General features: G+C 41.9%; 1 protein-coding gene across 3 annotated transcripts in view; it reads left to right on the top strand.

The window, feature by feature from the left end:
* Window positions 1-17,946, top strand: part of CARD14 (caspase recruitment domain family member 14) — a 99,811-nt gene that overhangs the window by 71,699 nt on the left and 10,166 nt on the right. For all 3 annotated transcript variants that reach the window (XM_040435113.1, XM_040435114.1, XM_040435115.1), the window contains exons 14-18: window positions 4,510-4,636; window positions 9,570-9,807; window positions 10,907-10,970; window positions 13,119-13,209; window positions 17,203-17,376. In XM_040435113.1, the coding sequence (XP_040291047.1) occupies window positions 4,510-4,636; window positions 9,570-9,807; window positions 10,907-10,970; window positions 13,119-13,209; window positions 17,203-17,376 (694 nt within the window). The remainder of the gene's footprint in view (window positions 1-4,509; window positions 4,637-9,569; window positions 9,808-10,906; window positions 10,971-13,118; window positions 13,210-17,202; window positions 17,377-17,946) is intronic.

Here is a 17,946-nt window from a genome sequence, read left to right as displayed (position 1 = left end):
CGAATTCCTAGAATTTTTTATTTTTTGTCACAAGTTAGCGGAAAATGATGATTTTTATTTTTTTTCTTACAAAGTCTCATATTCCACTAACTTGTGACAAAAAATAAAAACTTCCATGAACTCACTATGCCCATCACGAAATACCTGGGGGTGTCTTCTTTCCAAAATGGGGTCACTTGTGGGGTAGTTATACTGCCCTGGCATTTTAGGGGCCGAATGCATGAGAAGTGGTTTGAAATCAAAATCTGTAAAAAAATGGCCGGTGAAATCTGAAAGGTGCTCTTTGGAATGTGGGCCCCTTTGCCCACCTAGGCTGCAAAAAAGTGTCACACATCTGGTATCCCCGTACTCAGGAGAAGTTGGGCAATGTGTTTTGGGGTGTCTTTTTACATATACCCATGCTGGGTGAGAGAAATATCTTGGCAAAAGACAACTTTTCCCATTTTTTTATACAAAGTTGGCATTTGACCGAGATATTTATCTCACCCAGCATGGGTATATGTAAAATGACACCCCAAAAAACATTGCCCAACTTCTCCTGAGTACGGCAATACCACATGTGTGACACGTTTTTGCAGCCTAGGTGGGCAAATGGGCCCACATTCCAAAGAGCACCTTTCAGATTTCACCGGCCATTTTTTACTGATTTTGATTTCAAACTACTTTGCACGCATTTGGGCCCCTAAAATGCCAGGGCAGTATAACTACCCCACAAGTGACCCCATTTTGGAAAGAAGACACCCCAAGGTATTTCGTGATGGGCATAGTGAGTTAATGGAAGTTTTTATTTTTTGTCACAAGTTAGTGGAATGAGACTTTGTAAGAAAAAAAAAAAAAACCTCTAGGAGCTCGCCATGCCCCTCACAGAATACCTTGGGGTGTCTTCTTTCCAAAATGGGGTCACTTGTGGGGTAGTTATACTGCCCTGGGATTCTAGGGGCCCTAATGTGTGGTAAGTAGTTTGAAATCAAAATGTGTAAAAAATGGCCGGTGAAATCCGAAAGGTGCTCTTTGGAATGTGGGCCCCTTTGTCCACCTAGGCTGCAAAAAAGTGTCACACATGTGGTATCTCCGTACTCAGGAGAAGTTGGGCAATGTGTTTTGGGGTGTCATTTTACATATACCCATGCTGGGTGAGAGAAATATCTTGGCAAAAGACAACTTTTCCCATTTTTTATACAAAGTTGGCATTTGACCAAGATATTTATCTCACCCAGCATGGGTATATGTAAAATGACACCTCAAAACACATTGCCCAACTTCTCCTGAGTACGGCAATACCAGATGTGTGACACTTTTTTGCAGCCTAGATGCGCAAAGGGGCCCACATTCCAAAGAGCACCTTTCGGATTTCACCGGCCATTTTTTACAGATTTTGATTTCAAACTACTTACCACACATTAGGGCCCCTAGAATGCCAGGGCAGTATAACTACCCCACAAGTGACCCCATTTTGGAAAGAAGACACCCCAAGGTATTCGCTGATGGGCATAGTGAGTTCATAGAAGTTTTTATTTTTTGTCACAAGTTAGTGGAATATGAGACTTTGTAATAAAAAAAAAAATCATCATTTTCCGCTAACTTGTGACAAAAAATAAAAAGTTCTATGAACTCACTATGCCCATAAGCGAATACCTTAGGGTGTCTACTTTCCGAAATGGGGTCATTTGTGGGGTTTTTCTACTGTCTGGGCATTGTAGAACCTCAGGAAACATGACAGGTGCTCAGAAAGTCAGAGCTGCTTCAAAAAGCGGAAATTCACATTTTTGTACCATAGTTTGTAAACGCTATAACTTTTACCCAAACCATTTTTTTTTACCCAAACATTTTTTTTTTATCAAAGACATGTAGAACAATAAATTTAGAGAAAAATTTATATATGGATGTTGTTTTTTTTGCAAAATTTTACAACTGAAAGTGAAAAATGTAATTATTTTGCAAAAAAATCGTTAAATTTCGATTAATAACAAAAAAAGTAAAAATGTCAGCAGCAATGAAATACCACCAAATGAAAGCTCTATTAGTGAGAAGAAAAGGAGGTAAAATTCATTTGGGTGGTAAGTTGCATGACCGAGCAATGAACGGTGAAAGTAGGGTAGGTCAGAAGTGTAAAAAGTGCCTGGTCATTAAGGGTGTTTAAGCTAGGGGGGCTGAAGTGGTTAATTAGTGTGAGGCAATCAGCTAACCACTAAATATAGTCATCTGGCTTGTAGTTTCAGATGGTAAAGGGTAAAGCAGAAAGTGAAGGTAGTAGGTTTAATAAGATAAGAAGATAACTCTTTAAATGTAGTGGATACTCCAAAGGACCTCAATTTCCACTACTCTGACCTTTCTCGAACACTGCATTGGTATTGCAACTCTATTCCAGTTTATCGTCCAAATATACTCCTTCCCAGGTACTTCTAAGTGCCAACCACCTCCACTCTCACTAAATCAATAACTGGTGATGGGATTGGGGGGGGGGGGGTCTCAATTTCCTAAAATCAACAACCATCTCCCTTGTCTTACTGATGTTGAGGTACACCAGTTGACAAAGTCAGACACCAGCTCGCTGTATTCATCTTCCTGTCCCTTACTGATACACCCCATAATGGCAGTGTCATCTGAGAAGTTCTGCAAGTGGTACATGCCAGAGTTGTATCTAAAATCAAAGATGTAGATGTTAAACAGTAACGCGCTAATATAGTCCCTTGAAGAGCTACCACACTGTATATGGCCTTGTCTTAGATACAGCCTTGTCCGAGACACAGCCATCATGGGGGGGGGGGGGGGGGGGTCTGCAGGTAGTCCAGAGCAGTACTGACCAATGATCTCAAATGGACCAACATCAGTCTTTCCAGAGTCTTCATCAGGTGAGAGGTCAAGGCAATTGAACGATAGTCATTCAAGGTCACTGGGTTCTTCTTGGGAACAGGGACCACACAAGAAGTTTTCCACTTCAAAAGGACCTTCACCTGGCTGCAGCTCAAGTTGAATATCTGCTAAAAGATCTCATATAGCTACTCAGCACAAAGTTTCAGGACCTTAGGCTCAATGCCATCAGGTCTTACAGCTTATAATTTTCTTTAGCTCCCTCATCACCTAATCAGCAGTAAATGTTGGGGCTCTGCTAATATACTTGCCCAAAGTGGGGGGGGGATCATTCAGATACTCATAGTGGAGAAAGTATGGTCTTTAAAGGACAATGAGCATTTTTGACTTGAGATGCTATAAGGCAAGACCACCACGGAAGATGGAGTAGAAGACAATTGAGCAGAAGGGTCATTATCACACCTTAAAAAAGACTTGTTTAACTCATTCGCCCAATCGCATCTATCCTCTATTATTGTTCCAGAGCTGCATGGTTTCAATCCAGTGATGTCATTCAGGCCTCTCCACACTTCACGTGTGTTATTCTGCTCCATTTTGGTTTTCAGCTTTGTCCTATGTTCCTCGTTAGCCTCCTTTATCCTAATTTTTTAGTTCAGCTTGCACCCTGTTGAGTACATTTTTAACCTCTGACCTGAAGTCTATCTTCTTCTGGTCCAGGAGGAATTTAAGGCTACTAGTGACCCATAGATTGGTATTGAGAAAACATCGGTAGGTTTTGGAGGGTACAACTGAATCTATGCAGAAGTTAATATAGCCAGCGACACATGTTGTTATATCATCAATATTCTGATTATGTGGTTCACAAAAGAACATCTCACTTTGTCAACCCAAAGCAATGCCTGCAGTGATTCTATAACCTCAGGTGACCACTTCCTCGCTGTCCTGGCGCAGACGGGCATACGGACCAGGGGCTAATCCTGTGTAGTAAGGAGTACCAGATTATGTTTAGAACAACCCAGTGGAAGGAAAGCTATAGAGTTATAACCTCCTTTAACATTGCCGTACAACAAGTCCAGTGTCCTTTCGTGTCCTTTCTCTGGTCCTTCAGTTAATAAACTAATTAAATGTTGGCAAACATGATGAAAGAGAAACATCACTGAAGTCTCTCGACACTGCGATAAATGCTGTGGACTTTGATTCTGCACTCTCACTATTATGGTGAGGATAACTTTTCATTCTGTCTACATCGGCTAAAGGTGGGATATATAACTACTTTCAGGAATTATTTCGGCAGACGCATTCCAACCACACACAGTTCGATGTCTGGTTGGAAAATCCCTTCTTTCACTGTGATGTGACTAGGGTTACACCATCTGTTATTCACGAACACAGAAAGCCACCTTCCTTTCTTCTTGCCGGTGTGATTGTAAACTCTGTATGCCCTCACCATAGTAGTTGACCTTTAGCTTTCGAGAGCCCCTCTATTTGGCAATGCCTAGAGCTGCTGTTATAGATAGTATTGCCCCTGCTTGCAATGATGAAGTACTTTACTGTACTCATTGTATGATATAATAAACTGTAAGATTTTTTGGGGGAATGCAATATATAATGTAATGCACTGGGAGTTATTTGATGCGCTTCAGTAGAATCTATTAGTTCCTACCTTTTAATCTGTAGTCTTTTTTTAAAAAAAAACAGGTACACTTTGATGTTTTGAATCCTGCATATAAAGTAGACCTAGGAGGAATGACCTTCGAAGATGTCCACTGCACCCTCAATAGGGTGAATGGTTTCTGCTGCCTTTCTGTCCGATGCAACATGGAGGGTAAGAAAGTTTATATGGTATATTATCTTTAAACAATGCAAATTCACCTAAAACTGTGATATTTAATGTTACATAATGTTCTGACCTAGTAAAGTGTGCAGTGTGACAAACAGCTGCCCAGCGGCACAGCCATGGCAAGTGACCCACATTATGTGATGCCTCCAGACCACAATTATGGGGCCAGGAAGAACTTTTGAGCTGTAAACCAATTTTATTATAGTTCCAACGCATTTAAAATGACAAATTAAAGGGGTTATCCCATGACTAATGTAAAAAATTAAAATCAGACATCATATAGTATATGACAACCTCTTTTTAACAAAGCTAGAACTACCCCTGTACCTCACATGGATCCAGAGATCTCCCCAATCATTGCTCTGCTAGATTTATATCAAGCTGGCAGCTCAGGGGAGTGTATTTTCTGCTGCAGCTCAGGGGGCGTGTCTCAGCTCTTCCTATCACAGCTCAGGAGGCAGTTGGAGGATGAAAGAAAAATAAACAGCAGGTGGCGCTATACAGATACATTTCATTTAATAGCTCAGTGGCTATGCCAAATTTTAAAGTACATGCAATTACAAAAGTATTATGATCCAGGTGCTGGTTTAAAAACTGTAGAATATTCATACAGCTCCTATGTGTCTCCATGGTAACAGACAACAAACAAACCCTGTGTAGTCGGATCCTACAGTCATACTTTCCTCTATGTGTCCCCACTGTCTTGATCACATATTTAATGTACATTAGCATACAACTGGGAACAAATGGAAGGGAATATGACCGCAGGATCAGACTACGCAGGGTTTGTTGTGCTAGAAGAAGAAAATTTTGCGCAGCTCAGACGTCACACAGTGCAGTTTTACAGCAAGTGACAATAGACTCATGATTGAAAAATGCATTTATTCATTTATTTTGTGATTCTGGGAGTGTACTGGTTCTCACTGAAAAGATCTGCCTGGTGTGTGGAGATTTACTGACAGGCAATGTTCCATGCATCAGTTTTGCAAATTAGAGATTTGCAACGAATAGTGTTGTTTCTAACTACTTTGTAAATTTGTAAATAATTAAGAATTTTTGTTGACAAATCCTAAGTCATACTACAAAGCTGTTCCCCTCTAGACACAAAAAATTACCATGCAGCAGCATACCGAGTGCCAACAGCCTAATTACACCTTGACCAGCCTGTTTTGGGCCTTACTGACCAAGCGTTTTTCTTCCTTTTTTCATCGTCCTGTTCCAAGAGCTATAACTTTTTAATTTTTCAGTCTATATAGCTTTATGAGGGCTTGTTTTTTGCAGGACAAGTTGTAGTTATTAATGGCGCCATTTTGGGGTACACATAACTTTCTGATTAACTTTTATTAACTCTTTCTGGGAGGGAGATGGGAAAAACAGCAATACTGCCACTGCGTTTTTACGTTATAAATTTTACGGCATAAATGTTTTGGTATAAATAACATAATTTCTTTATTCTCTGGGTCAGTACGATTACAGTGATACCAAATACATATAGTTTTTTTAGGTTTTACTACTTTTTTGCAGTAAAATTGCTTTTTTTTTAAGATTTTAATTTTTTTTTTTACATTACATTGCTGCTTCCCAAGACCCATAACTTTTTGGTTGGAGTTGGAGTTGCGTGAGGGCTTAATTTTTGCGTGACGACTTGTATTTTTCATTGGTATAATTTTGGAGTAAATGGCACTTTTTGATCACTTGTTATTATGTTTTTTCGGTGGCAACTAAGAATAAATTATCAAGTCTTTTTTTTTTTTTATGTGATATTTATGTAGTCTGGGTCGTTACGGATGCGGAAATACCAAATATATGGGGGAGATTTTTTTTTTGCAATTTTTTTAATTGAAAAGCATATTTTGAATGGGAAAAAAAAGTGTAATTTTTTTTTATGGGACTTTTATTATTTGTTAAATGTGTTTTTGTTTTAGTTTTTTTTTACCACTTAATAGTCCCACAAGGGGACTATAACAGACAGTATTTTGATTGCTTTTAAAACGCAATGCATTATCCCTATAATGCATTGCATTTTAATACCAATGCTATTTTAACATTGACCAGCAGGCTGTACCAGAGAGGCTCAGCCTGCTGGAAATTACTACAGCCAGGACATCGGCAGCCAGGTAGGCTTCACACACATCGGCACCCCGCGATCGCATTTGCGGGGTGCCGATGGGAGACAGAGGGAGTCCCTCTGTCACCGCTTTACATGCGGCGGGCGCCATTGCCCGCGGCATGTAAAGTGTTAAACAGCCTGGATCGGCACTCCTGCTGGTCCCGGCTGTTAGAGCAGGGCCGCGGTTCTCATGCAGCGGTTGGCTGGGCCGCCGTAAAAAAGCTGCGGTCCAGCCTAAGGCCCCTTAGTGACCGCCGTAAAAACATGTATCGGTGGTCACTAAGGGGTTAAAAAGGTTATCCCATGATTAATGTAAAATATGAAAATCAGAAATCATAAAGTACGTGACAATCTCTTTTTAACAAAGCTAGAACCAGCCCTGTACCTCATGTAGATCCAGAGATCTCCCCAATCACTGCTCTGCTAGATTTACATCAAGCTGACAGCTCAAGGGGAGTGTCTTATCTGCTGCAACTCAGGAGGTAGTTAAAGGATGGAACTGGGCATGTGCGTCCACCTCAGCAAGGTGGATAGAGAAGTAAGGGGGGAAAAAGCAGGTGGCGCTATACAGATAAATTTTATTGAAATAAAGTGGCCTTAATGGGAGGAAATGCTCAAAAACCCCAAACCCTGTGGCGTGTTTATAACCGGGGGAACAATTCCTCCGCATGTGATCTGTTGCTAACGGATAGCCTGTGTCACATGGCCTGTTATAGGTGGGGCTTACAGCCTTATCATCTTTCCCACTAACTGATTGATTTCACTATGGAGGTATGTGGGTGCTTGGCTATAAGGCCTTTTTCACACGACCGTTTTTTTTTTTTCGTTTACGGCCCGTTTTTTGCGTTCCGTATACGGAACCATTCATTTCAATGGTTCCGCAAAAAAAACGGAATGTTCTCCGTATGCATTGCGTTTCCGTATTTCCGTTTTTCCGTTCAGTTGAAAGATAGAACATGTCCTATTATTGCACGCAAATCATGTTCCGTGGCTCCATTCAAGTCAATGGGTCCGCAAAAAAAACACATACGGAAATGCATCTGTATGTCTTCCGTATCCATTCCGTTTTTTGCGGAACCATCTATTGAACATGTTATGCCCAGCCCAATTTTTTCTATGTAATTACTGTATACTGTATATGCCATACGGAAAAACGGAACCGAAACGGAAACACAACGGAAACAAAAAACGGAACAACGGATCTGGAAAAAACGGCCTGCAAAACACTGAAAAAGCCATACGGTCGTGTGAAAGAGGCCTAAGTTGTATCTTAGCACCTCTCAGACCGTGTTCACACACTGTAGGTAGTCTAGTGGTAGGAACCCATGCCACGCTGAGATACCTTGACGATGGTGCAAAAGGGCTCCGATGTGTTCCTGACTGGAATACATCGGCTAAAGTCTCAATTCTTAACATCAGCTGTAGGGATTAGCCAGTGTTGTCAGTTGCATATCATTGTGGTGCACCTTTCGCAGTGACTTATGTATTTTATATTTGCATCCACACATTATCCCATCTTGTGTAGGATGCAACTGTGATGCATGTGGTCCACTGCCGACATCCTCCATTGTATGCATTTCTGCTGGGGATTGCCGTTAGCAACGGATCACACCTTTCGCAGTGATTTATAGATACATTTTATTGAATAACTCAGTGGCTATACTAAATGAATAGATACTGAACCCGACTCGGTCTAGATCCCACCTGCCTATCTCTAAATTTTAAGAGAGGGATTAGCTACTATTTTTTATTGTTATCTTCAATAAAGTTTGTTATTATTTTAATTTTTAACCGTCTCAATAGGCGGTGAGCATCCATTTATTTGTAGAAGATGGAAAAACACAAATACGACACCTCTGTGAGGAGTTTCGAAAAAAGTGAATGGAGAGCTCACCGCGCAAGTGCGGCTATCACTCAATTTACTTCTATGGGACTGCCGAAGCTAGCCAAGCCAGTGCTTATCTATTTTCAGCAGTCCCATAGAAATGAATGGAAGGCGGCTGCTCTCTCACTTCAGGGGTCCCCGTTCTGAAGATAGGTGCAAGTCTCTGAGGTGGGACCTGCACCTATCTGACACTGCTGACATAGCCTAGCAATATGCCACCAATGTGATGAGAAAACCCCTTTAAACTAGAAAAATAATAAAATTTAATTGGTCTACAGAAAACACAACCAGGTGGAGCAACCATAAATAGAAAGGTTTTCAAAGTATCTGAAGTATCTGCAAAAGTCACAAGTATAACCAGAAACAATTGTTCCGCTCTATCAGTGTCCACACAAGGTGACGAGCTGTATAGCAGTCCTCCTTCTCCTCTTTCTCCAGGAATAAATATTATTCCCCATGGGTTGGTAATGGCTCCACACCTCCTGTCCAAGATGGTCTCAAAAATGGTGCATCCATGTTCAGAGAAAAACACAGGACACATACATAGTGCAATAAAGCTTCAAATACGTCATAGGAAAGCTTGATGGGATTTATTCATATTTGGAAACATAAAAGTACCTTATAGCAATGCATGAAAATCCATGTGGCCTTAAACTTAAACCAGCCTGGCCTGAGTTTTACTAGGACCGGCATCTTGTGGGGCATCATCCCAGCAAGGCCAATCCTGCAGGACCCGAGTCAGGCTGGTTCCTATCATACATTTTTGAGTATAATTAAATCCTATTAAAACAAAGGTATCTTAGAGCTGTTGCTAGTTTTTATATAGAGTATATGGGCGCTTATTTCATGTTCCATCCTATCATAATAACCATCTTAAAGGTGGGCCTTACGGGTAAAATACAATGTTTTTTTTCTGATTTCAGATTATCGAAAGCTGCTGAATACCATACAGAATGGTGTATTAACCTCTGGTGACTCATTTTATGTCCGTGTAAACCTTTCAATGCCTGCACGTGTGGAGGGCGGCCTACAAGTGAAATGTGGGGACATTTTACATATCACAAATACCATGTACAAAAACCGTTGCCAGTGGTTTGCCCACAGAGTAAATAATTACACTTTGAAGGATGGAGAAACGGGTATAATTCCCAACTATCGCCAGTAAGTTTGTAGAAGAGATTGTATGCTTTTGGATATAATTTTTTTTTCCATTTTATTCATACTTTACTCATGCTTTGAAACTGGGCAAGGCATTTTGATGTTCTAGGATGGTAAGGCAGGTGGTCCCCCGCGATGGGTCATAAACATTGTAAATAATTACACCAGTCCAGACTGTGAAATAATACAGATACCAGGTGTGAGTCCAAAATAAATAGTCACTAGACCCCACTACAAAATACCAAACCCCAAGATAAACCCCAGACCAGACCCAAAAATAATGGCACCATACTAGACCCCCAAATAAGTACTGATATCAGACCCCAAAATAAACCCAGATACCAAGCCCTGAAATAAATAGACACCAACCAGACCCATAAACAAATATAGACACCAGACCCCAAAATAAACACAGATACCAAGCCCTGAAATAAACACTGACATTAGACCCCAAAATAGACACCAGACCAGACCCCAGATCTGAAATGAATACAGACCCCAGACCAGACCAATAAACAAATATAGACACCAGACCCCAAAATAAATACTGACACCAGACCAGACCACAAAATAAATACAGACCCTAGAATTAATACGAACCCGAGAATAAATACAAACCTCAGAATAAATACAGACCCCAAACCAGATTCTCTAAATAAACCACACATCAGAACTCCTGAATAAATACAGACCTGAGACACAGAGTAAATAGAGACCCCTTAAATAAATATAGACCTCATGCCAGATGCCCCTAAATACAAATCCTAGACCAGATACCATCAAAAATGCAGAATAAAAACAGACCCCATACACTGACACGCCACAGCTGACAGTCTCCATCTTTGTACATATTTACTGCTCTGCCCTTTGACTTGATGACCCCCACGTCCTGACACACCTCAAGATTCAAATGTATTTACAAAAATTCTTGTTTACCATAGCTTCATGTAACCTCTGGAGATGGTGTATTTTATGCAAAAAAAAATATACCGGCCACCAAACAGCAAAAAGGCCCTCAAAAACACCAGAAACAAATGTATGTGTGACACCAGCCTAGATGGGCCTTGTTTAATTCGCTAAGTGCTTGTGTTTTATATTACAGGGCTCAGCAGCAACTCATTACATCTATACAGCGGATGACTTGGCAAAATGGGATACCACGTATGGTGAGTACTGGTAGTAAAAGAAATGATAGACAATTACATGGATTGGGGTGTATAGCGCTGCACTGTACTATACACCTCATAGTTGATAAGGTTGAAAAATAAAACAGGTCCATCAAGTCCAACCTATAATTCTACAGTGTTAATCCAGAAGAAGGCAAAAGCCCCTGTAAGACAAATTTACAAATTGCCTCGAATTAGGGAGACTATTTCTTCCTAAATGAAAAATAGAATAAAAACAATTTTAAAAAAGCCATATGTATTCCAAAATGTTACCAATGCAAATTACAAGCCACCTGAGTTTGAAATGTTTTTCATCTGCAAAAGTAGAAAAAAATATAAAAGAAATGATGTGACTTTGTATCGCTTAAATCTTAAAACCAGTTTCTTGACTTTTTCAACGGGTTTTATGTCGGGACATCACAATGTGACAGAATATCGCAGCCAAGTTAGAAATGCTCCATCTGTTTTACTGCCCAGTGATAGCTGTAAAAATAAAACCTACAAGACCATGCCGGATTTGCTGGTGTTTTCTACCCTGTCCATAGAAAAGTTATGGCTTTTGAAAACTAGCCCTAAATAAGATTGTGCCCTTAAAGGGGTATTCTAGGATTTTACTTCTGATGGACTATCCTCAGGATAGGCCATCAGTATCAGATCAGCAGGGGTCTGATACTCGCCTTCCTGCCGATCAGCTATTTCAGAGTATTTCTTGCACTGGAAGTTGGTGCCGGAACGACACAGTTCTGTCTACTGTGTAGTGAATGGGAGAAGAGCTGCAGTTTCCAGCTCCGTCAATTACAGGTCACAACAGGATACCACGAATACTAGGGATTCTGGATACAAATGCACAGAGTTCATGCTATAACCAGCAACTAAAGAGCAGAGACCATGAATATTTAATGGCAGGCTAACTAGTTAAAACTCTTTCCTAAATTAACCAAGCTGGGCAAGGTGATCATCTGATTAAGACCAGCCGACCATAGAGACTACCCCAAAATTGTAACACCACAGAGAGCCCACGTACTTTCGGGCGAACCAAGCATGCATGAAAGCCCTGGTGCACCAATGTACTTTTCACTGCAGCTTTGTAAGAACTATTATTTCACTGATGAATGGAAATGTGCTCAAAACTGTTGGATTTACTCTACGGAAATACGGAGAGTTTACCAGAAGAAGAAAACCGTTGGCAAGCCTTATATCAGAACCAAAATAGAGTTTGCCACATTACACACAGAAAAGCTTGTACAGGTCGGAAACAACATCTGATGGACAAATGCAGGGGAGCACGGAAGGGAGGGAATAGTTAAAACTGCCCCTTGTAGCCGAATCTTGCCCGTGACTTACCCTCTTGCTGCCTCTGTGTTTTGTAACTGGGAGACAACTGTTAATTTCTCAGAAAAGTTTGGCCACGGTAAGACAGGAATGGGGGCAAGTTACTCTACAGTAACTCCAGATCCAGATGCTGACCTGGATTCTGCTGGTTTCCATTGTATCTGCATCCATGGTAAACATGCAAGTTGGTGCAGAAGAGTCCTGCTAGGCTCCATACCCTCTGTGTCCGATCAGACTAGTATATAGGGCCAGCAACCTCCAGAACTCCAGCTGTTGTGCAACTACAACTCCCAACACGCTTCACTCACTTTTATGGAAAGAGCACAGCAAGTATGCATGCTGGAAACTGTAGTTTCAGAACAATAGCAGTTGCGGAGGTTGCTGACCCCTGGTCTACAGTGTGATAATGGGTGCTACCATTATTGTTTGTGAATTCCCAGCTTACGAACTAATATTGCAAGGCTTCTGAGCTTGGTTCTTTGTGTGTGTGCGTATGTCAAAGTGGGTATATATGTGTTTGTATGTGAATTTGTGTATGTATGCGTGTGCTATGAATTGTGTTTATGTTCCCCAGTGTGCACACCTGGACACATAAGAAACAGATCAACTGGTACCAGAATGATTGGAAGCAAAAAGTATGGAGAAAGGAAAAAATTTCTCATCATCTCAGTGTTTATATAAAACTCATTATTGTGATATAGAATAAATGTGGCCCTTTATTAATTAGAGTAAATTGTGATTTACTTCTCAGGCCACAAAAAACTATTTTTTTACATGCATTTATTTCTGATTTTACATGTGTTATTCTCTCCTCAGCCTAAAAAGCATGTTCGAATCATCAGCACTGATCGCTGTAGTTCTCACTTACTCTGGACGTCTCTAAATTGTGGCACATGCAGATGTGAAGGTACAGGAAATATCTTGTATGGTCTCTACGTATCTGCATTGTGATGGTATTCTTAGGCTACTTTCACACCTCCGATGTGAATTCCGGCAGGCTGTTCTGGCAGAGAACAGCCTGCCATAATTCAACGGATCTGGAAGTGCCAGGTGCGAACGGAATGTATAATGGGGTCTGGTGGACATCCGTATGCCTTCTGGCAGACAAGCGGAGAACGAGCCAGATACAAACCGCTGCATGCTGCGGTTTCTGTCCGGCCGATTCTCCGCTTGTCTGCCAGAGTTTCACACCTAAATATACTATGGCTTTATGGTTGTTTATTTGCTTTACTGGTGCTGTTATATAGATTATTGCTAGATATGAGTGAAATTTTGAAAAATTCGATTTGGCAGCTTCTCAAAAGTTCGCCAAGAAACTTGATTTGTTCCAAATTAATTTGTCACAAATCGCTATAAATCAGGTATACCCAGGCCACTCTGCCTTAGGGTCCATTCACACATCCGTGTATGTTTTGCGGATCCATGCGGAATGGAATTGTGGATGTGTGAATGGAGCCTTAGGGTTATAACGGAATGCCTAGACAGAATGCAAAACGGAAGCCTTTAAAAGGCATTCTGTTTGCTTTCTGTCCTAATAGAGGTCTATGGGAAAGCATAACGACAGGACTATGTTTTCCTTCTTGCATAACGGGACCCAGACGGATCCGTTTTGATTCCCATAGACTTCTATTAGGACGGAAAGCAAACACAATGCCTTTTAAAGGCTTCCGTTTTACATTCCGTCATAATAAAAGTCTATGGGCAGAAGAACGGATCCGTCTTTCCATCTTATAGATTCCGTTATTTTCTGTTATAACCATGTTATAACGGAAAGCCATAACGGAATCCCTAACGCTAGTGTGAACCCACCCTTAGGGTGCGGGCACAAGGAGCAGCCGTGCTGAGGGTGGATTGCAGCCATGCTGTGATGAAGAACCGCGCTGCCAATTAGCCCACAGCTGCTTTTCATTTAATAATGAAGACCGCACTGTATAGTTGGTCTTCATTGTTAATGGCCACGCGGCACCTTTAGGCAGGGGCTGTTCCTCGTATGGGGTTTGGCTCATTAGGTTGGGGGCACAATATGCATATTATTGCTGTTCCGGGCTGCAATCTCCTGCAGGTTATTTTACAGTAAACACAGAATATTAATCAGCTCTGGCATACCCACTTGTCCAACCCCAGCGCTCTCCTGCCCTACAGGTAGGAGCCCTTCTTCTGCCATCTGCTTTTTCCTCCTTTTCCACATCATCTAATATCGATGAGAATATGTCATCAGGAACATCAAGCTCCTTCTCTCTCTGCATCTTGCTGACTTTTCTAGAACATTGAGACTTTGAAGGATGATTTGGAAAAGTAAAGCCAGCAAAAGATGAGGACGGTCATCATTAAGACCTGGCCTACCTAAGGCTGAGTTCATACCTCAGTTATTTGGTCAGTAATTGTGAGCCAAAATCAGGTGTGGGTCAAAAACACAGAATAGGTGTGAATCAAATCATTACACCTGATCTCTGAGTAGGCATCACTACTGGTTATGGCTCACAATAAGAGATGGAAATAACTGACCAAATAACTGGTCTGTGAACTCAGCCTAAGGGTCCATGCACACGTCCGCAATTCTGTTCCGCATTTTGCAGAACGGAATTGCGGAGCCATTCATTTTTATGGAGCCACACTATGTGCTGTCCGGATCCGCATTTCCGGATCTGCACTTCCGGATCCGTACTTTCGTTCCCGAAAAAAATAGAACATGTCCTATTCTTGTCCGCAATTGCACTCTTTCTGCACTCTCCCTGCAGTCTTCCTGTACTCTCCCTGCACTTTCCCTCTTCAATATTCTTCTATTAATCATTTTCAGCAACACTGTCCCTAGTCCATGAGCGCTTGCCACGTCTCTCCCTATGCTCAGCTCACAGGACAATAACGGAGACCGCGCAGGATTAGGGTTTTATAGGGATGTGACATCTTAGGAGATGGCTATCTGCAGATTGGCTGGCTGCACGGCATTACGGGGGATCTTGTGCTCCCGGCCTTGTCTTCTCTACACTTAGTTTTGCTTTGTAACACGTGCAGACACCATTTTAGGAAACGCAAAAACAAATGCAATAGCACTCTGCAACCAGCACTCTGCCCTGCCTCCATGCTGGATGTTAAATGAGGCATTGGTGTACATTTTGGCCAAAGCGTAATAAGCCACTCACCACGTCAAGGTCGCCTCTATGAGTGGTCCCTAACAGTAGTACCTACCTGCCATGGGCCATGATAGCCACACAAAATCCAGGGAGCGCAGGTACAGCTCCCTGGATTTTGTGTGGCTATCATGGCCCATGGCAGGTAGGTACTAGTGTTAGGGACCACTCATAGAGGCGACCTTGACGTGGTGAGTGGCTTATTACGCTTTGGCCAAAATGTACACCAATGCCTCATTTAACATCCAGCATGGAGGCAGGGCGGAGTGCTGGTTGCAGAGTGCTATTGCATTTGTTTTTGCGTTTGTATGTGTATTTCGCTATAGTGATGTGCACCTGCATACAGGGTTGTGCTGACTGAACCCCCCACCATTTTAGGAAAGCCTAATTCTTTCCACGAAGAGCAAGAAAATTCGGATTCGCTTTAAATCAAAGTTCTCCTAAACTTCAAAGCGAATTAATGGTTCCCCACTTTATGTGATTCAGTGATAATGTTGAAAACATTCCTACCAGGCCAGTGCTGCACTCCATGGTGTAATTTGGTTGCGGGCTCTTCCGGAATGTATGGCATGTGATCCTAGACTGGTTACAACCCGATGTGCGCAGTAGGGCAGTCTCGGGCTACAAGCGCTGCTTCCTTTTTAAAATTATGTGCTCATCACCTTGTTTGTACAGACAGCGCAGAGTAACTGTAGCTGCTCATCCTGTTGCCTTTAATGGGAAAAGCACTTGTAATTACACTGAGCCTCCCCTGCAAGCGAGACGACGCGCAGGTTATCTTGAAGAGGAAGCAGCGCTCGCACAAGCCCTGCCTCTTCTTCAAACAGCTGATCGGCGGGAGTTGGACCCCCGCCGATCCGATATTGAGGACCTACCCTGAGGATAGGTCATCAGTGTAAACCCAGTGCACAACCCCTTTAAAGGGAGTCTGTCACCTACATAACATGTTTTAAACTGATGATATAGCTCTGTGGGAGGCAGATCCATAACACTGATGGTACCCGGGTTTAGTTTTTCAGAGCCTCCAAAGTACCTAAAATGAAGTTTTAAAGATATGCAAATTACTTATCGCAAGTGCCCAGGGGCGGAGAGTGTGCTGCAAGTGCCCAGTGCTCCCCGCCTTACTTCCTCCTGACCCCCCCCCCCCTCTGTATCGTCCGGTCATTTTTGTCTCCATTCATAATCCAGAGCCTGTGCGCTTCACCGCCGGGCCCGTTACGTAACTGGCGCATGCGCACGACATATCAGTAGGCCTCTGCCCACAGTGGTCAATGTACTGCGCATACTCGGACACGGCAGTGAAGCGCACAGGCACTGGATTATGAATGGAGATGAGAATGACGACACAAGGATACAGGGCTGGCCGGACGATACAGAGGGGAGCGGTCAGGAGCAAGTAAGGCGGGGAGCACTGGGCACTTGAAGCACACCCTCCGCCTCTGGGCACTTGCGATAGGTAATTTGCATATCTTTAAAACTTCATTTTAGGTACTTTGGAGGCTCTGAAAAACTAAACCCGGGTACCATCAGTGTTATGGATCTTCCTCCCACAGAGCTATATCATCAGTTTAAAACATGTTATGTAGATGACAGATACCCTTTAATATAGTATTAATATGGTATTAATATGGTATTCCCGGCGCCCATTTGTGATTCAATATCTCAAAAAATTTCTATAAGAGATAGTAATTAGTACAGAAATTGTCTGTTTTTCTACATATGTTATTTTTTAGCAATGTATATTACATCTTTTATTTTACTTTTCTTCTCAGAACCGACTGCTAGTTCTTCACTGGGAAGAAGCTGCTTAACACTAATGCCATACACTCTGGTGACTCACTACAAGATTGGAGTCCCCCGTCCAGTCCTCCTGGTCCCTTCACTGCTCGGAAGAATTTTGAGTGACAAACTATGTGCCAATAAAGACTTTATGAAGTGTGACACTGGTAGGTCCTACTTAGTTTCTGCATTAGCTATTACATGTTAGATGGCCATAGTAGCATGCGCAGGAGATGTATGGGGCCCACTAAGGCACAAGGACATTGTAACTTGTAGGGAATAACAAGTTGGTGGCTTTCTGCTATCTACCCCTACTATTTGGTCTTTCTGATATATATATACCACTATTATCCAGACCCTCAAAGGGGTTGTCTGGCAGAATAATACATTTTCTAGACGCGTTAAAAAAACAGAAGAAATATATCACCATTCATATCATATCGATTGTTATAGGTTCCTACTGTTTTCCATTTCTTGGTTCCGGCTTGACATGCAGGAAATACCTGCTCAGTTAATCATTGGCTTAAAGGGGTTGTCCCACAAAAAATATTCCACATTTTTCAAACCAGCACCTGAATCTGAACACTTTTGTGATTGTATGTAATGAAAAATTTTGTATAGCTACTGAGTTATTCACTGAAATCTATCTGTATAGCGCCACCTGCTGTTTGCTCTTTTTCAAATTTCTCTGTCCTGCTCACTGAGATGGACGCACATGCTCAGTTCCATCCTTCAAC

Source organism: Bufo bufo, chromosome 6 (assembly GCF_905171765.1).
Source record: "Bufo bufo chromosome 6, aBufBuf1.1, whole genome shotgun sequence".
NCBI classification, from domain to species: Eukaryota; Metazoa; Chordata; class Amphibia; order Anura; family Bufonidae; genus Bufo; species Bufo bufo.
The sequence above is the reverse complement of the archived record's forward strand: the minus strand, read 5'-3'. Positions and strand labels throughout refer to the sequence as shown.